At 44.4% G+C, this 20,397-nt stretch overlaps 1 protein-coding gene across 1 annotated transcript in view; it reads left to right on the top strand.

The window, feature by feature from the left end:
* SLC44A3 (solute carrier family 44 member 3) overlaps window positions 1-20,397 on the top strand; it is a 91,051-nt gene that overhangs the window by 19,126 nt on the left and 51,528 nt on the right. Inside the window, exons 6-9 of the mRNA XM_028102095.2 lie at window positions 10,103-10,263; window positions 12,332-12,421; window positions 13,644-13,768; window positions 18,759-18,945. Coding sequence (XP_027957896.2) covers window positions 10,103-10,263; window positions 12,332-12,421; window positions 13,644-13,768; window positions 18,759-18,945 — 563 coding nt within the window. The remainder of the gene's footprint in view (window positions 1-10,102; window positions 10,264-12,331; window positions 12,422-13,643; window positions 13,769-18,758; window positions 18,946-20,397) is intronic.

Genomic DNA, 20,397 nt, shown 5'->3' with positions numbered 1-20,397 from the left:
GACTGGCTGTCTTTGAATTGTTTCTGGAGCCACACCTCTCGTCCTGTAAAGACTGGATTTGTAAAACCGGGACAGCTGGGGTTTTTTGTTTTGTTTGTTTTGTTTTGTTTTTTAAAGATTTTTATTTCTTTATTTGACTGAGAGACACAGCGAGAGAGGGAACACAAGCAGGGGGAGCGGGAGAGGGAGAAGCAGGCTTCCCGCCGAGCAGGGAGCCCGATGCGGGGCTCCATCCCAGGACCCTGGGATCATGACCTGAGCCGAAGGCAGACGCTTACTGACTGAGCCACCCAGGTGTTCCCAGGACAACTGTTTTCAACCCCTCAGAGAATGGGGTTGCCACTTAACTGATGTCAAAGGACTGACACACCCATCCACCTATGGTGTACATTTTCCTCTGGGTGCATTTAGCTTGGAGGGAGAAGACCTAAAAAGAAAATATAACAATAAATTAAACTAAAAATTCAGGCTCTGAGTATCAGCTTCCAGTTTGACCAAATTTCTGATTCTAGAGTTATTAAGTCCTTTCAAATGTTTTGTCAGGTTCCAGCCAGGACGGACAGTATTTTGGGCAGGATTAACCTTACAGACGCAAGAGGCGTCCTCGAAGAGAGTTATGTAAAACACAGCATCTTCACAAGATCTAGAGTCACTGTCAAAGATAGCCAAAGAACATCCCAGACAGAAAGCCAAGCCTCGTTCTTAAGACACAGAAGGAGACAATCAAGAAGGAAATAGTTATTCCCAGGACAGAAAGAGTCAGTACCCCATGGTCTCTATGTAGAAAGTAAGGGACAATGTGAATTTTTATTCCCCTCCCTCACTTGGGTTCAAGAGGTAATCTATTTATAAAAACTCTTGAGGATCCTCCCAGGGCTTAAGAAATGTTTTAACTCTAGACCTTAGTTCGACCTTTAACCAAGGACTGAGAGATACCTGAAGAGGATCACCAGTAGCCTGGAATGGTCTTATTTCAAAAGGTCACAGTTAAGAGTCTCTTCAGAAGGGAAAGGCAGTTCAGCCTGAGGCTCACTAGGGTAAGTACTTGAATGAAGACTAGAGAGGAACAGTAAGAGTTAACGGCAGTCTTAGAGTCTTGCTTTAGGTTCCTTTTCTCTTTTTTCATTAGCTTTTTTAATGAATCGTCCAGTGAAACTATTTTGGAATTTTGAAACCTTTTGGAGGCTTCTGCAAGCCAGTTAAAACAGGTACCCCATTCTGTTTATTTTGGAAACTCTTGCTTTCAAGTGCACTTCTTAAATGAATGATCTTGTCCAACTGGAACGTTCCCCATAATGGCCATTGCAATTCTACGTTATTTTTGGTAAAACTTTTTTATCTTGCTGGATACCTGCAACTTCTAGGACTGTCGTTCTTAGACATAAGATGAGCAGGTGCTCAGCACCAGAAGATGGCATGCTCAGCTCTCTGGATGCAAAGGATCCCATTCCTTCTAGTTAGGCCTTTGGGTTTCTCAGAGTCAAACTAAGACCTCAGAAGAACTTGCTGCTGGGTTAGGGTTGTGTTTTACTGCGTGCCTCATTGCACGGAAGTTTTCTTGAGGTTGGCAGGTGACCTAGTGTCAATCTAATCTGATCCATGACCAAGCATCCTAACGCAGGAGTCTGAGCTGTTAGATGGCAAGTACTCTAACAGCTATTAAATGCTCCACCAATTCCCACCAATTTTTGCAGCGTTTTGGTCTCCAAGAGCCCCACTAGCAATGGCCTTTATTTACATTAAAAAAACAAATGTGTACCCCAACAAACCAGCAGTAACCAAAACATGGCGCTGCAGACTGGCCAAGAGAAGGCCGTGTGAATCACCAGGAATCCCCTGTGTGGACTAAACCAGCAGACTCCATTCACGGTGACTGTGGACGGGAACTAAGAAGGGATTCTAACACAGAACTGTAGACTGAACCAAGGGCTAAAGACTGGTGCTCTGTTCGAGCCTCCTGTCAGTCCAGACTGACCTGTCCACCCTGGACTGGAAAGCCAGTTAGATCAGCAGCTTGAACACGAGGAGCATGGCTGAAACTGAGAGGAAGTGGGGAGAAAAACCATGAACTCAGAAGGCCTTGCAGGACGCTACAGTTGTGTTTCTCGAGAACCCAAATGCCGTCAGAAGTTAGCTTCGGATCCCCACGCCGCCAAAACCTGTTAAAAAACAATTCCACCAAGTCAACGTGAAGATCTCATTGGCTTTATTTAATGATTCATGAATCAGACAGCACCCCACCCAGCAAGTAGAGGGGAGCTCTGGGGAGCTTTACAAACGGAAGATGTTTATAGGAAAGAGGGCGGGGCAAGAAAGCCAAAGGAAAGGACTGTTCCAGGCAAGGTTGTTTTCCCTTAGGAGAAGAGCAGCTATCTTGCAGATTGCCTCATCATCTTTTGGAGGATGGAGAGGGCCCATGCGGCAGGCTCATTAGCACCCATCAAAAAATTCCTCGGACTGGTTAAGATTACATTTCTGGGGAAGGTTGAAATTGTATTAGGTATTAAGCCCCAGTTTGGGGACTCAGCCTAAGTGACACCATTTGGGGCCTGTGGTTTTCTTTTTAACAGCAGTATTGGAAAGAAGATAAACAAAGAGATAATTGGCTCAGAACAGAGGGCCCAGAAATAGAACTACATATACATGGTCAGTTGATTTTTTTTTTTTTTTTTTTTTTTTGGAGAGAGAGTGCATGAGAGCAGGGTGGGGAGGGGCAGTGAGTGAGAGAATCTCAAGCAGGCTCCATGCTCAGCGCAGAGCCCAGTGCAGGGCTCAGTCTCAGGACCCTAAAATCATGATCTGAGCTGAGATCAAGAGTTGGACACTTAACTGACTGAGTCATCCAGGCGCCACCATGGTCAATTGATTTTTAATGAAAGTACCAAAGTAATTTCATGGGGTTAAAGAAGTCTTTTCAACAAATGATGCTGAAATAAGTGGAAAGACATAGGGAAAAAGTGACACTTGTTCATTTTGTACCAGGACTCTTACCTCCTACCACACACACAAAGTAATTCGAAGAGGCACCTGGGTAGCTTAGTCAGTTAAGTGTCTGCCTTAGCTCAGGTCACGATCCGAGGGTCTTGGGATCAAGCCCCGCATCGGGCTCCCTGCTCAGCGGGGAGTCTGCTTCTCCCTCTCCTCTGCCTGCCACTCCCCCTGCTTGTGCTCTCTCTCTGACAAATAAAGAAACAAAATCTTTTTTTAAAAAAGTGTTTATAGTTCTAGAAATCAGATTAATAGTGCCTATACGGGTTGGAGATTGATCAGAAGGGGGCTTAAGGGCACTTTCTGGGATGATAGAAATGGTCTATACCTTGAAAGGGGTGGTTGCTTAAACATCTATATTTGTCAAAGGTCCCTAATTGTATGTTTAAGATCTGTACGTTTCACTTTACATAAATTTTACTTCAGTAAAAATAAAAGGAATCCCTTATATTCTGATTGAGACAGAGCGTCAAGATGTTGTAATTTTAAAAAAGAAAGCAGACTGTAGCGCGGTATGCTGTATACTACCTTTTGCATAAAAAGGAGGCTATATCCTAAGTGTAATTTAGGTGTTTATATACGTATAAGTGTGCGTGTGTGTATGCATATATATATGTATTTGTGTAAGTGTCGTATCAGACAAACATAGCCTACAGGGTGTAATCAGAAAGAACTTTATTTTTGTGTGGATGTTTTTTTCTGGTTTTATTTTTTATTGAAGTATAACATATAATTATGTTAGTTTCAGGTGTACAACACAGTGATCGACAATTCTATATGTTACGCAGTGCTCACCATGATAAGTGTAGTTACCATCTGTCACCAAAGTTATTCCAGTATTATTGACTATGTTCCGTAAGCTGTACTTTTCATCTCCGTGACTTATTTATTTTATAACTGGGTTTTTGTACCTCTTAATCCCCTGTTATCTATTTCACTATCCCCCTACCCACCTACCCTCTGACAAGCATCAGTTTGGTTTTTGTATTTATGAGGTTTTTTTGTTCATTTTTTTTGTTTTTGGATTCCACATATAAGTGAAATCATATGGTATTTGTCTTTCTCTGACTGACTTATTTCCTTTAGCGTAATAACCTCTAGGTCCATCCATGTTGTCACAGATGGCAAGATGTCATTCTTTTTATGGCTGAGTAATATTCCATTGTTTAAATATACCACCTCTTTATCCATCTATTGACAGACACTTGGGTTGCTTCCATATCTTGGCTATTGTAAATAATGCTGCAAAAACATAGGGGTGTCTATGTAAATTGGCATTTTTGGTTTTGGTGGGTAAACACCCAGTAGGGGAATTACTGGATAATATGGGAATTTTATTTTTAATTTTGTGAGGAACCTCCATACTATTTCCCACAGTGGCTGCACCTATTTACATTCTCACCAGCAGTGCACAAGTGTTCCTTTTCCTCCACATTCTCGCCAACATTTATTTCTTGTCTTTTGATTCTAGCCATTCTGACAGGGGTAAGGTAATATTTCACTGATTTTGGTTTGCATTTCCCTGATGATTAGTGATGTTGAGCATCTTTTCATGTGTCTTGTGCCATCTATATGTCTTCTTTGGAAAACTCTCTGTTCAGGTCTTCTGCCCATGTTTTAATTGGATTATTTGGTTTTTAGGTGTTGAATAAGTTCTTTATATATTTTGGATACCACCCTCCTGTCATATATTATTTGCAAATATCTTGTCCCATTCAGTAGGTTGCCTTTTTGTGTTGTTGATAGCTTCCTTCACTGTGCAGAAGCTTTTTATTTTGGTGTAGTCCCAATAGTTGATGTTTGCTTTTGTTTCCCTTACCTGAGGAGACATATCTAGAAAAATGTTGCTAAGACCAATGTCAAAGAAATTACTGCCTATGTTTTCTTTCAGCAGTTTTATGGTTTCATGTCTCACCTTTAGGTCTTTAATCCATTTTGAGTTTATTTTTGTGTGTGGTGTTAGAAAGTAGTCCAGTTTCATTCTTTTGCATATAGCTTCAGTTTTCCCAGCACCATTTATTGAGAGACTGTCTTTATATTCTTCCCTCTTTTGTCATAGATTAATTAACCATAAATGTGTGGATTTATTTCTGGGCTCTCTGTTCTCTTGATCTATGTGTCTAATTTTGTGCCAATACCATACTGTTTGGATTACTACACGTTTGTAGTATATCTTGAAGTCTAGGATTGTGATATCTACAGCTTGGTTCTTCTTTCTCAAGATTGCTTTAGCTATTCAGGGTCTTTTGTGGTTCTATACACACTTTAGGATTATTTGTTCTAGTTCTATGAAAAACACTATTGGTATTTTGATAGGGATTGCACTGAATCTGTAGATTGCTTTGGGTAGTATGGACATTTTAGCAATATTAATTTTTCCAGTCCATGAGCATGGAGTATCTTTCCATTTGTGTTGTCTTCAATTTCTTTCATCAGTATTTTATAGTTTTCAAAGATTAGGTCTTTCACCTCCTTGGTTAAGTTAATTTCTAGGTATTCTTTTTGATGGAGTTGTAAATGAGGTTGTTTTCCTAATTTCTCTTTCTCCGTTTTCTACTTTCTTTCTGTCTCTTTACGTTTATTCAGTGGGACTAGTTTTTTCTCTGTCCCTGAATGAAAACACAATTCCCAAGACCACTGTGGTTACTTTTAAGTAATAATTACTCAGTCACTTTAAATGGTAAGAGATACTTTCCATTCAGTAATTAAAATGTTCCGCCCAGTATGATAGACTTCAGACTTGACTGACAGTTGAAACTTCTCCCTCCCCCCTCTCGGGCCAGGAGCGGATGGGAAGGCTTTGGTCAGGGAAGGGGGCTGCAGTCCTCTCTCTCCTCCTCCTCCTCACCGTCTACTGAAACAGGCTTCTGACTCTCAGGGTTGGCACAGCAAAAGTGAAGAGGCATAAGAGGGAACAGGAGCATTTTTACTGGATCGATACTAGTACCAGTTTCCTGGGTTTGGGAAATGTTCCAGCCAGTTTTCTCCCATGGACGTGTTCTGGGTTCTTTGGAGACTTCCCATCACTCTGGCGGTCTCAGCTGCAGTGTTCTTCATGTGGTCAAATGCATCTCTGCCCTGGATGTTCATTTGCTAAGTCTTCCCTGGTCCTGGGACCTTAAACAGCCACCTCCAGCTTCTTTCTGCTAAGGGCCCCACTGTCTTCCATGTAGCTGTCTTGGACACCAAGGACACTAGCCTCCACTTCTCAGGGCTCAGACCTTAACCCATGGGGTCATCTAAGCCCTCTGAGTTTTCTAGGAAACCCTTCTCATCTGACTTAGGAGTGGTATCTCTCACCCTCTCTCCCTTGGGGACAGGAATGGATTCACATGAACATTCTTCTCTCTCAAAAAACAAAAACAAAGCAAACAAATGAAAAACTCTTTAGAATTGCTCTTTTACATGATCCAATGTACTTATCAATACCTGTACAGAGTCAACTTTACTGTATCCAAATAAATAAAATCAAAATATCAAGAATGTAGATAGACTATGACAAATGAATTTAACTTAATACAAATATATGACATAACCTCACTGAAGGGGGAAGAGAGAAAAGGAACTGACCTATGATGTAACTTTGGAAAACAGCTTTATGACTAAATGCTGTGAACTAAGACAAAAATAACTGTACATAGGCACCATGCTCTAGTAGGTAAGTTTGTTTCTCACAGGGGTACTAGTTAGCATTCTGACAGTACATACTAGGGTTGATTATAAGAGGACCTAGGATCAGTGACATCCCAGTAGCAATGAGCATACCCAGTACCCAGATATTGGTTTCTAAATACCATTTTCCAAGGGCTCCTTGGAGAAATGACTGATTTTAGGACTTGGATAAGGAAAATACAACATAAGGGTGGCATAATCTTGTAGAACCAGAAAGTGAGGATGTGCTCAAAATTACCTAGGGGCCGGCCTAAAAGACCTCCTAGTGGCCAAAGCTGGAATGATTTGAGCAACAGAATAAATAGCATACTAGATTATAACCTAAAGAATAAATACTCATGATTAAATAAATGGGGGGAGGGCATAGAGGGATAAATCTTTACAGAAGAATCCCAAATAATGTATGTAGATACTTCCCGCTTAATTTCCATCCCCTTAAGGGTGGGCTGGGCTCAGTGACTCCCTCCCAAAGAATCTAGAAAAATAGTAACGTGACAGTGGAGAAACCTGGCAGATACCAACCACCTTAGCCAAGTGATCAAGGTTAACTTCACCAGCGATGTCATGTTGCTATCATGTTCCCCAGTGTGATTCTATGGAAAGGGCACTTCACCTCTGTGGTGTTCTTCTCCAAACCCGTAACTGCAATCTAATTATGAGAAAACCTGAGGGACAATTTACCAAATACCTGACCATGAATCTTCAAAAGTGTCAAGGTCATGGGAAACAAAGAAAACCTAAGAAATTATCATAGACCAAAGGACACATGACAACTAAATGCAACATGGCATCCTAGATTGTATTCTGGAAGAGAAAATAAAGGACATTAATGAAAAGTTGCAAAATCCAAGTAAAGACTGTAGTTTAGTTAATAGGATAGTAACAATGTTAATTTCTTAATTTTCACAAATGTACTGTGGTTATGTTATGAACGATGTTAGGGGAAGGTGAGTGAGGTATACATAGGAACTCTCCGTAGCATCTTTGCAAGTTTTCTGTAACTTGAAAACTACTCCAAAATTAGAAGTTTATTTTCTAAAATGTTCTTCTAATCTTCAACTCCCAGTGTGGGTGAGGGGTTTAAGAATAACCAGTTTTCGAGGGCACGTTCTGCATGGAGCACTGGGTGTTATGCGCAAACAATGAATCATGGAGCACTACATCAAAAACTAATGATGTAATGTATGGTGATTAACATAACATAATAAAAAAAGAATATTAAATTGCTATTCACTACAGTAAAAAAAAAAAAGAATAACCAGTTTTCTAACTTTTTTTTTTTTTTTTTGGCAAGCCCAGTACGATGGGGTCTAACGTCTCATTTTGGAGTATAATTTCTATTATCTTTGAGCTTCAGCTGTGAACTTCCATTTAAATTTCCTATTACATTCACATGTTTTAAAAAGTCTCTAGAATGATATATAGAGGGGCACCTGGCTGGCTCAGTAGGTAGAGCTTGTGACTCTTGATCTCAGGTTGTGAGTTTGAGCCCCACATTGGGCATAGAGTTTACTTAAAGAAAAACAGGGGCTTCTGGGTGGCTCAGTCAGTTATGCGGCCAATTCTTGATTTCATCTCAGATCATGATCTCGGGGTCCTGGGATCGAGCCGTGTCAGGCTTCATGCTCAGCGGCGAGTCTGCTTCGGGGTTCTTTCCCTCTCTCTCTCTCTCTTTCCCCCTCTCCCCACCCCGCCCTTTCCCTGCTCACTGACCCATGCATGCTCTCTCTCTAAAATAAGTAAATCTTAAATAAAAAAGAGAAAAAACAGAATGATATACTAGAAACAAAAACAATGGCTGCCTGAGAAATGTATTTTTCCTCAAAGAGAAAAAAACGGCCATTTCTCACTATTTATTTATTCTATGGTACCTTTTGGAATTTGAGCCATGAGAATGTATTACACCTTCAAATTTTTTAATTAGGGAAAAGCTGCTTATTTGTATTACCCTCCTCTTGAATCACTATTCAGTGACTCAGGAACTATTTCTGTAATGTTGTGACTTCCTGAGAAAGATTCTTCCATATGTTCTATGTTGTGTTCAGTGAAAGTTCAGAAGCCATTTCTTTCTTCATGACAATATAATACGGTTTGCATTTGGGTTCTTTCAGATGTTTCATCTTCACACACTTCAAAAAGTACTTGGTTTTTAGCAATTTTTCAGATAATTTGGCACTTCTTGGGTTGGGATTATTTTCACTGTGGGGACCCAAGGAAGGAAAGAAAGGCAGGAGGCTGTGAAGGTGCTTGTGGCCTCATTAAGAATCATTAGGATGAACATCCCTTAAAGAAGAGTTAGTATATATATACAATGGAATATTATGCAACCATCAAAAAAATCTTTCCATCTGCAACGTGGATGGAACTGGAGGGTATCATGCTAAGCGAAATAAGTCAATCAGAGAAAGACAAGTATCATATGATCTCACTGATACGAGGAATTCTTAATCTCAGGAAACAAACTGAGGGTTGAGTGGTGGGGGGTGGGAGGGATGGGGTGGCTGGGTGATAGACATTGGGGAGGGTATGTGCTATGGTGAGCGCTGTGAATTGTGTAGGACTGATGAATCACAGACCTGTACCTCTGAAACAAATAATACAATATATGTTAAAAAAAAAAAAAAAAGATAGTAGGAAGGGAAAAATGAAGGGGAGGAAATCGGAGGGGGAGACAAACATGAGAGACTATGGACTTTGAGAAACAAACTGAGGGTTCTAGAGGGGAGGGGGTGGGGGGAAGGGTTAGCTTGGTGATGGGTATTAAAGAGGGCACGTATTGAATGGAGCACTGGGTGTTATACGCAAACAATGAATCATGGAACACTACATCAAAAACTAATGATGTAATGTATGGTGACTAACATAACATAATAAAATTTAAAAAAAAAAAAGGATGAACATCCCTGAGCATTTTTATGTTTCAGGAAGAGGTCCCAAGAAGGTCAGCTTTTTCATCTACCAGTTCTCAACCGCAGCTTTATTCATACATTCATCACTACCAAGTACCCATTCTGTTCAGAGCAAGCCTGTCAAGCTTTATTCACCTCCTTAAAGAGGATAGAATAAAGCTGCATGTTTCATTGACACAGCTTCCCACTGAACCAGCCCCCTTGTGTCTAACAGTTCCTTAAAGACATGCAACTCTTGTGCTGGAGTTGGAGTTTGTGTCTAAGAAGGGCCACTATAAGTCAGAAATGTCACTCTCCAAGTATAGATTTCTGGTTTCCCTGGGTCCCCATCATCATTCCCCACCCAGAGCATCAGCTGATTACTGTAAGAGAGCACAGTTGCCTGGCTTTCTAAAGTGTATTTAGCAAACAGGATGCTAAACTTTTTATTACTGCAGATCTTATGCTTTCTTATTTGTTGAGAATTTTAAATAAACATTTTTTAAGTCAAGTAATTAAATAAACATCTCTGCCATTTTTTCTTTCCTTTTTAGCAAGTCTTTCCCCTTGTTTAACCGATGCATCCCTCAAACGCCTGAGTGCTATTCCTTGTTTGCATCTGTTTTGATAAATGATGTCGACATCCTCCATCGAATTCTAAGTGGAATAATGTCAGGAAGAGACATAATCCTCGGCCTGTGTATCTTTGCATTAGGTAATTTTCAGTTAGTTTTCTTACAGTGACTGTGCCAAAGTTTCTAGCACTTAAACGTTGTACAGTGAAAATTATCCTCTTGACTTAAAGATAAAACTTCACATATTTTCTTCATAAATATTTTCAGTATTTTAGGTTCAGGTGGGAGAGGGGGCAATAGTATTAGGGGAACACCAGCCGGCTCTCTGCCAAGAGACCTCAACTGCATGTGGGTTTGCCTTAATACAGTGGCCATGTTCCAGAGCCTAGTCCTCAGCTCTGAGTAAGCATGGGTGTGCAAAGCAGATTCACAAGCTGGCCAGTTTGCGAATTGGCAGTGAAAATTACAACTGTCAGGGGAACCAGAAATGCCTGTCTTCTGGCCAGACTGCCCTCTCTCCATAAGTAAGCCAGGTCAGAAGGTTGCTTGGTGAGCAAGGGAAGGAGGCACGTGCATCATGTTAAATAGCATCAGACAGCAGTGGCCTGATGTAGCCAGCTGCCTGCTTTGGGTTGTAGGCACGTCGAGGCCTCAAGCCAGGACATGCCTCTTCCGGGCGTTTCTGGAAGCAGCTACCCCCACCCCTGACCCTTTAACTTCCTATTTGCTGTCCTCCAACTTGAAGAACCCCTTTAAGAGTCAACTTTGTCTTTGAACAAATTAACACATTCTGCTGTTGTGGGCAGTAGTAATGGCCTGCTGTCTACCCCTTTCTGCAGTGGCTGCTCCCCAACTGTTTGGTTGAAAGAAATTCTTTGGTCAGCCATGATTTTACCAGTTTACAAGTTGAGTGTTCTGTAATTTCATTACCAGAGGGTTACTAATTCCTGAATGCTTGGGGATGCCTAACTCGTCATCTTTATGTAACTTCCCGATTTCTTATGACCCAAATGTGCTGGGCCTTGTGCTTACTCTTAACTCATTAAAACCTCGTCAGAATGCTGTCACCACTTGTAGGAGGGGAAACTGAGGCTTAGGTTAAGTGACTTGGCCAAAGTCATGTGGTGACTAGACTGGGTGGCAGAGCTGAGACTTAACCCAGGGTGTGTTCTGATCCCCAAACCCACATTCTTAACCACTACACCAAAATATCTATATGTAATCCTGATTTCTTGTTTAGACAAAAAGTAAAATAGTATCTATAAATTCACTGAAACGCTTAACATAAATGCATAAGCCTAAAAGCCCAAGTACTGGACAATAGTGTGCAGATTTTTTACATATACAGCTTACCAAAACATTAGAACCTTAAAATTGTCATTTCTAAAGTCATTAATTGGGGCGCCTGGGTGGCTCAGTCGTTTGAGCGTCTGCCTTCGGCTCAGGTCATGATCCGAGGGTCCTGGGATCAAGCCCCACATCGGGCTCCCTGCTCCTCGGGGAGCCTGTTTCTCCCTCTCCCTCTGCCTGCCTCTCTGCCTATCTGTGCTATCTCTCTGTCAAATAAATAAATAAATCTTTAAAAATAAAAAAGGCATTAATTTTTCATATTTAATAAGAATACCTGAGAACATTTAAAGTTAAAACTATACATAAGCTCAATAAGAAGTCAAAAGAGTTAAGTATGGTAAAAAAAAAAAAATTTTTTAATGGTTCATTTGAACTTAAAAAAAAACATTTTGGGGGGTACCTGAGTGGCTCAGTCAGTTAAGCATCTGACTTAGGTTCAGGTCGTGATCTGGGATTGGGCTCTGTGCTCAGTGGGGAGCCTGCTTCTCCCTCTCCCTCTGCCCCTCTGCTCATGCTCTCTCTCTCTCTCTCTCTCTCTCTCAAATAAATAAATTCTTAAAAAAAACATTTTGGGTATTTGGGAATAAGACCTAATTAACAAAAAAAAAATTTAATGCAAGAAGAATGCTAGAGCTTCAGAAACTGGCTTACTATAGCAGACTGAATTTCTATATGCTTCAGAGAGTGCTCTGGGTGTGTCTTGTTATTTTTGTTTAGTAGATGTCGAAGATATTTAGTAACTGAAGGAACTCCTCAGCCCTCCCTCTTCTGGGAGTCATGATAGCCCTGCCATTGTCATCATCACTCTCACACCTTGAGAGTGCTGTTGGGGTTTTTATGTTCTGCTTAATTTTTCAGCCTTGTCTTTGGGCATGATAGTCACCTTCCGATTCATCACCACCCTCCTGGTTCACATTTTCATCGCACTGATTATTTTGGGACTGTTGTGTAAGTATTTCTACTTGATGGATTTCTTTTTGATTAAATGAAAAGCCTTTCCATTAAGTATGGAACTTAAAAGTTGGCATTCTTGAGCTAAATAGGCTTCAGAGAGTCTCTCATCCAACCCCAGCGTTTCACATATGAGAAAACTCAGAGCCAGAGAGAACAAAGGGACGTGCTTGTGTCCTGCAGATACTTGCCAAGTTGATGCCGGTCTGTGATCTCTGCCGCTCTCTCCAGCGGTCCTCGTGGCCCTACCATTAACAGACTCCAAGGCTTGTTGGAAAGAATGCCTGCTTTTAAAGAGTGTCTTCTGACCTTTCACGTCAGCTGTTGACATGTAGGTCCCCACAGTTGTCATGCAAAGGCTCCCACCAGTCTAAAACAATTCAGGCCCTGAGCTGGGGCAGGGTCCCAAAGACCCTCCCTGTGCCCACGGGTTCCCCTTTTGTCGCCGGAATGTGGGTCCATCCAGGGGTTGTCAGGAAAGGGGGTCTGAGAGAGAGGGGCACACAGGAAGTTCAAGGTAACAGCTATTTACCAGCTGGCATGGGATACTTGAACTTTTAATAATTGGTATGACTGTAGGGTTTCATGCCCCTGAATAATCAACTCTGCCCTCAGCAACTTAGAGCCCTATGGCTCACAGGTGCACAGCGTGCCATGCTGGAGGATGGGCACAGCCCCTCATGACGGACCCTTTCCCGCCTAGGACAAGGGAAGACCAGTGTGACCCTCCTCTAGTCACTGGTGGCGGTGTAGGTGCAGGTAGTGCCTAAACGGAGGGCATGTGCAATGTCAGGCTACCCACCCAGGCTCGTGAGTGCCACACTGACGTCCCGGTTCCCGCAGGGGTCGGCGCCAGTGGAGCTCCTCGGGCAGTTCTAGACTTTGGACTTGAATGGTGTTCCCCTCACTGCCCTGCCCGTGCACTTTCCACCCTGCTCACACCCATACCCAGTCTGCAGGCTGGGCTGACAGGACGCACCTGTGTTCTGGAATCCCCTCCCCATGCCTCCCAAAGACAAGCAGCCGCTGCGGGCCCGGACGGTCCTTGGGGAGGCTACCCTGGCCCTGGCCAGCTCCTCTGGAGGGTTGGGTGGTACCCATAAAGCCCCAGGCCCTTGGGACGCACTGCCCGAGCCAGGCCACCCCATGTGTGGTCCACATGGGGGGGGGAAGTTACCCATGCATCTGTGCTGAGTTGCCCTGGTGTTTTGCTTTCTAGTTGTCTGTGGTGTCTTATGGTGGCTGTATTACGACTATACCCATGACCTCAGCATAGAATTGGACACAGAAAGGGAAAATATGAAGTGTTTGCTGGGGTTTGCTATTCTATCTACAGTAATCACGGTAAGAAACGCCCTTCCAGCAGGAGTTCAAGTAGCCTGCTAAAACTCTGAAATCCAAATAATTGGATTTTAACTAAAAACAGCTAGAATTTGGGTGGGTTTTTTTTTTAACCTCAGAGTATGCATACATAATAGTATGGTGAATGTATACATGTTTAGTGCGTTCTCTTTTTTATTTGCAATACCCACACAGGAATAAATCAAAACCTTCAAAAAAAGACAGGAAAAAGGCTTTACCTTCTTCCCAGGTCATTTCTGCCAGCTCTCAGAGGTTGATTTGTTACTTGTGCTGATTCATTTTCCTTGAACACAGTAGAACCATTTTTACCCCCAAGTGGCAGTAAGGTGGACGCTGTAAGTGGGCGGGGGGGGGGGGTGCAGACTTACAACAGTTCCTGTTTCCTGTTTGTGAGGAGCCTCCCCGTTCAGGCCAATGGATGCTCTGCCCCCTCCAGGGTGTGGCAGCTCCCACTGCCCTTGAACACAGAAAGCCCTTTATTTCCAAACCCATGGGCCACGGAGTGATTTTGGTGTTCAGAGAACCCACTGCCTCCCCCGTGAACACCCTAGTTGAAAACCGGCTAACAGAATGTTGAGGCAGCAGATATGGTTGTTGTGGGAGGAGGGAGCTTGGAAAATCATTCAGGTCACTCCGCAGGGGGCATTAAAAGCCTTAGAATCACAAGGCCCTGGACGGGGGCTGGGGCTGATTTTTAGGCCACCATGGCCACCCTTGCTGGTGTGTTGCTTACTCACCGTTTGTGGATGGGCCACAGCTAGGGTTCCCACAAGCCCTTTAATTCTGCCGGCGAGCACAGACTCTCTCACCAGTTCTCGGCTAAGGAGAGCCTTCCATTCCCATATTTAGTAGTCTCCACATTTTCTCCTTTCTAGTGAGGTTTCAGGTGTGTGTGTTCGTCACATGGAGTGCATCTCAGGGAGCAAGTGTATGACTAAGGAAAGTTCCTGATCTGTCCTGCCCTGGGCAGGGACCAGGCCTGCAGCTGCTCCAGGGCCTGTAAGGAGGCTGAAGGAGAAGCGACCCCCTGCACCCCAGGTGGAGGCTGGAGCGGTTGGGCAGCGGGGGACAGCCCCGCCTTCTCCCTGAGCCCTCCATAGGGCTTCCTTTGTCTCTACACACTGAACCTTTAATGGCCACCCAGACTCCAGAGTCAGGGGTGACTTCTCTTCCCTGAGGTAAGGTTAGCGTGAGGGAAGGCTGTGAAGGCAGAGAGGCTGTTCTCACCTGTGTCTGTGAGGACTGTTCAGGGGTTGTGTCAGAGGGTAGCAGCAAACCAGCTCCCACACCATTCACATGGTACTTTTGTCACCGCTACTTACTAAGTTCCTGCCAAGTGCTGGTTGCTGGGTGGACATGTCCTCACAAGAGCCCTAGATTGTTCGTTGCCATTTACTGAGCCCCTCTCGTGCACTGGGTCCTGTACTAGGCAACAGAGCTAGCAAGACAAAACACACCAATAGCACCTGTCCCCTGATTAGATGAATTACAAAGCAAGCAACTGCATGACGTGCTACACGGGGAAAGACTCTAGCCTTTGTGGTCTCGGGTGGGCGTTCAGACCCATGGCCTACTACCCACCATGTGACCTCACAGAATGGCTTGGCCTTAGGCCTGGGTCTCCTCATCTGTCAAATGGGGGTATTCCTGAAGGTTCCATGGACTTCCCTGCTCACTGGGGAGCATCCGCCACAGAAGCTCAGCCACCCCTAATGCCCTTGACTGGAGACCTGGGGCTGAGAAAGTGGGGCTGGCTACAGGGCAAGAGGATAACCCCGCCTAAGAAAACCACTGCCCGCTTGCTGCTCCCCCCGCCAGCCCAGCTTGGCTCCCACAGGACCCCGGCACAAGGTGAGGGAAGGAAGACGGGGAAAGTCACATCATGTCGTGTAGTCAGGCACCACTCCCTGTCCCCAGTGCTGGTGTCCAAGGGGGAAGAGGAGTTAGCAGCTGCCCCTCTTCTCCCTCCCTCCGCCTTTCTTACCCCCGCTTGTCCAGAGAAGCAAAAGAGAGGGGCAAACCAACCTTGGCAAGAGGGGAATAGAAGCAGAAGAAAGGTCCCCTCCTTCAACCCTCATCCCTTCTTGCTTGCTCACGTGGGAGCCCCATCCCGCTCATCTCCCCCCACTCCCTCCCTACATGCTGGAGCCCAGCGGATACCAAGAGTCTCATCTAGTGAAGATTTCCCAGGGAAATCCTTGTCCGCTACCAGGACACTTGGGTGGATATATGGTCCTGTCTCCTGAGTTCCCAGAAGCTAACTTACAAATCAACTTGAAAACATTGTTCTGGGAAGATGGGGGCTGCGTATGAACATTATCTAAATAGTTTCACAAAAAGCGCTAGCTGTGATGAAGCAAAGAGGGTGACTGGCATTAAACACACACCTCAGGCCATCAGCTTAGGAGCACAGGCTGAAGGGCAGCTCCTGGAGGCTTAGAGCCCAGAAGGATGAAGTCAAGACATGACCCCCATGGTGCATCAGCCCTGCTGCCCAGCCGAGCCTCGCTCGCACCCCCAGTGCCATCCCCATTAGGTAATGCTGATCCCTGCTGAGACTGGGGAGAGGGTCAGGTTAGAGTTGACTCTACGCTTCTAATGAACATCCTTGCAGTGTACTTAAGAATGTGAGAGGAGTAGTGTATGCGTGCATATAACTTGTAAAACACACATGCATTGAAATATGCATATGTTAGCTTTCCACTCGGGAGCTAGAAGCCAAGTTTATTTACCTAAAGATCATATAATTTTGCTTCATGAAAATTTTAAGTAAGACCAAAAAAAGGTCCCTCTTTCTTACTGATAGTAGAAAATGCAGAGTTGGAAATTCCTACTTAGCCTTTACAACTTAGGGGTGTCTGGGCATGTTCAGCTGGGGCAGGACGCTCTGCTCCCAGTTTTGGGAGCAGTTTTAGTTTATCCCACCTTCCTTCGACTTTCCTCCACTAGACTGTGAGATCCTTTGGGCCAGGAATGCCTCAGGCCAGCTGGAAGAGAAAGGATATCTTAGGGTAAAGGAATAACACATGTGGAGTCACATGGACACAAGAAAGACCTGTAGGAGGTTCTCTTGGCAGAAGCCTGAGAGACAGGTATGGGGAGGGGCTATGCCAGTAAGGTCCTGATCTGGGATCATGATGACTTTGATCTTTATCCAGAAGCACAGGTAACTGTTGAAGGATTTTGAGCTGGGAAATGACATCATTGACGCTACCCTTTACAGAGAGCCCTTTAGCTGTGGGTTAGAGGAGGGAAAGGGGTAGTAGGGGTTGGGAGCCAAGGGGATTAAAAACAGAGGCTAGGGGCGCCTGAGTGGCTCAGTCGTTAAGCATCTGCCTTCAGTTCGGGTCATGGTCCCAGGGTCCTGGGATCGAGCCCCTCATCGGGCTCCCTGCTCAGCGGGAAGCCTGCTTCTCCCTCTCCCACTCCCCGTGCTTGTGTTCTCTCTCTTGCTGTCTCTCTCTGTCAAATAAATAAATAGAATCTTTAAAAAAATTAAATTACATTAAAAAAAAGAGGCTAATGAGGACGTTATTAGGGTACAGATGGTTGAGGATAGGACTTGAGCTGTGATCAGTTGTGGGACTAGAGACTGAGAGATCTAGGAAATTGAACGCAGGTGACTGGGATTGTGCTGTGCACCAGGGGTGGCTCTGCTCTTGGGGAGCTTAACCTAATGGGAAATTCAGCTAAGTGAACATTTGCAGTAGAAAATGCCAAGTGCTACAGTTGGTAAGTTTGGGATAATACGGAAATATACAAGAGAGGAACCTTACTTATTCTTGAAGAGTCCAAAAAAATTAGGGCCTCTGGAGTAGGGAATCTAGAAGGAAGAGGAGATTTTTATGTGAAGATAATGAATTTGGCTCACGACGAGTTGAATTTGAGACACAGTCGGATGTTCATGGCCTGGCCGGGAACTGACGTGCTTACTCATCTAGCGCCTAGAGAAGGGTGAGGCTGGAGGTGGTGGTGGTGGTGGTTCTTCTTCTTCTTCCTCTTTCTTCTTTCTTCTTCTTTTCAATTTATTTGAGAGAGAGAGCATGAGCCAGGGGACAGGGGACAAGAGAAAAGGGAGAAGCAGCCTCCCCACGGAGCAGGGAGCCCGACGCGGGGCTCGATCCCAGGACCCTGAGACCATGACCTGAGCCGAAGGCAGACGCTTAACCAACTGAGCCACCCAGGCGCCCCAAATCTGGAGGTTCTTATTTGAAATGAAGGTTATCCGCCGCTAGGAAGGATGCTAAGACCACAAAGGAATAGGAGATAGCCCCAAAAGACTCTGAGAAACAACTGAAGAAGTAGGAGGGGAGCCAAAAGAAAGAGTGATCACAGAAGTGAAGGGAGGAGAAAGTTTTAAGAAAAGAGGAATGGACAGAGATTCACATGCCATGCTCTAGGTTAGGGTATGAAAGTGTGGATGGCAGATGGAGACTAGTCTGTGCAGAAGCTCTCCTGTGAAGGGTGTGAGGAGATGGCAGGTGGCTGGACTGGGTTGTGGGGGTGAATTTAATGTGAAATTTACATGGAGGGAGGCCAAAACCAGTAGAGAGGAAGGCACAGAAGGTTGCTTTGAGGCATAATCACTGTCCTTTCCCCATATAGTTGCATTCCTTGCCTTTTGCAATCCTTGAGCGTTCTCTGAGTCTTTTGGGTATTGTGGGGAGGAGGTAAGGGATAGAAGATGATTCTCTGACCCTAGAGTACCTTATTTGCATTTTCTCTTGCTCTCTGACCAGACCTCAAGTTCCCTTAGGGCAGGGACTGTGTCTTGTTCACTCTTCCAGCTGCAGGGTCTCTCATAGGGACCAGCACATAGTAGATGCTCAGTTAGCATTTGAACATTTTTCTGTTCAATTATAATAAAAATAGTAGATAAAGAACTGTTTGCTGAGATATCAGTGAAATATGAAGGTTTGCTTCTCAGTTCTTCATTATTTTGAGTCATTTATTCTAACCCCTTTCTCACCAGGCAGTTCTGCTCGGCTTGATTTTTGTCCTCAGAAAGAGAATAAAATTGACAGTTGAACTTTTTCAAGTCATAAATAAGGCCATCAGCAACTCTCCTTTCCTGCTGTTGCAACCACTGTGGACTTTTGCCATCCTCATTTTCTTCTGGGTCTTCTGGGTAGCTGTGCTGCTGAGCCTGGGGACTGCAGGTAAGAGCTTTGGGTTCCATCACCTCGGAGGTGGGCACGGAAGACCCTGCCATTTTGGAGCCATTGACCTGTTTTCATGGGGACCAAACCTCCCCTGCAACGAGGCGTGTCCGATGACAGTGGTGGTAATCTTGCCGGGGCCCTGTCATGGAGGAAAGCAGGAAAACCCTTTTCCTCTTTCACACTGGCATTAAAGAAACTGGGTTTGTTCCAAGAGAGAATAAATTCAGTAAGGACTGAAAGAGCTTTCAGAAAAACTACAATATGAACAAAAGCCTCTAGAAAGAAGGATTCAGATTTTATCCACGGCAATTTGCCAACTCCTCTCACATCAATGATCAAGAAGATCGCCCTATTAAAAGTCTGTTGTGCCCAGCAGAGCCAGCTTACGTTTAAAGCAAGTGCACATGGTCACATTGCTTAGGTCCTGAGAAGACAATCCTGAATCCCACCCCCTCACCCCGTCCTGTTATCTCTATACAGTGGTTTTCCACCAGAGGGATTCCTCAGAATCAGCTTTATTAAAGTACAGTTGCCTGGGCCTCCTCCTCAGAGATCATGATTCACTTGATTTGAGGTAGGGCAAACGATATTTTTTTGAAGCCCCATAACAGGGCAAAGAAGTGCTATTTAAAGTACTGTCTGAAATGAGGTAATGAGCTTGTGTCGGAATATATACCACTCATTTATCGAGAAATCTCACAATGGGGGGAGGGAAATGTCGGCAGAAGGAAACACTGGGCTTCGTTAAGCAGTCGGTCTGTGTTCTGGTGCAAGCTCTTCATCTCGCTGTGGGCTAGTAACAAGCAGTGTGGGGATGGGCAGCTAGTCTGTAAGCACACTTTGGTCCAGTTTTAGATCTTCTCTAACTCCTCTGTTCGATTTGGTTAAGGCCCACATTCACACTCTGACAGGAGTACCAAAGAGTAAGTTGCTTTCTGAGACCAACCATCACCAGACAGATAAGAGCCACAGTAGATATCGAATCTACAAGCCTAATGTGATTCCTTACTGTTTTATCAAGTTTATCTTGTCTCCAATCAGCTCCAGTCAAATCTGTAAGAACAACTGCTGTGTAGTAGATTCTTAGTCAACTGGGGTCTCTTCCCTCTCCTCTGGAGTCAGCTGACCCATTGGAGCTGGCTTCAAGATGGTCAGCAGCCTCCCTGGGAGACACAGCCCCTACCTCTAGCTCCAGAGATGCTGTAGGAGCACTCTCTTCTGTTGTTCTCTGGAAGCTCTCCGCAGACCTGCAGTGAACTCAGAATAATTATCCAGGAAGAACCAGGACCGTAATCAGTCAGGATGAGGTGTGTCTGGGAGTCACAGAACACTCAAACAACCAGGGGCTTAAATACGATATGAGGTAATTTTCTCTCATGAGGTAATTTTCTCTCTCACGGAAATGAAGTCCACAAGGAGGAGCCCCAGGCCAGCGTGGCCCTCTAGAGA

The sequence above is a fragment of the Eumetopias jubatus genome, unplaced genomic scaffold, assembly GCF_037043125.1.
Source record: "Eumetopias jubatus isolate StellerSeaLion01/CBP00866 unplaced genomic scaffold, mEumJub1_p1.0 scaffold_4, whole genome shotgun sequence".
NCBI lineage: Eukaryota > Metazoa > Chordata > Mammalia > Carnivora > Otariidae > Eumetopias > Eumetopias jubatus.
The sequence above is the reverse complement of the archived record's forward strand: the minus strand, read 5'-3'. Positions and strand labels throughout refer to the sequence as shown.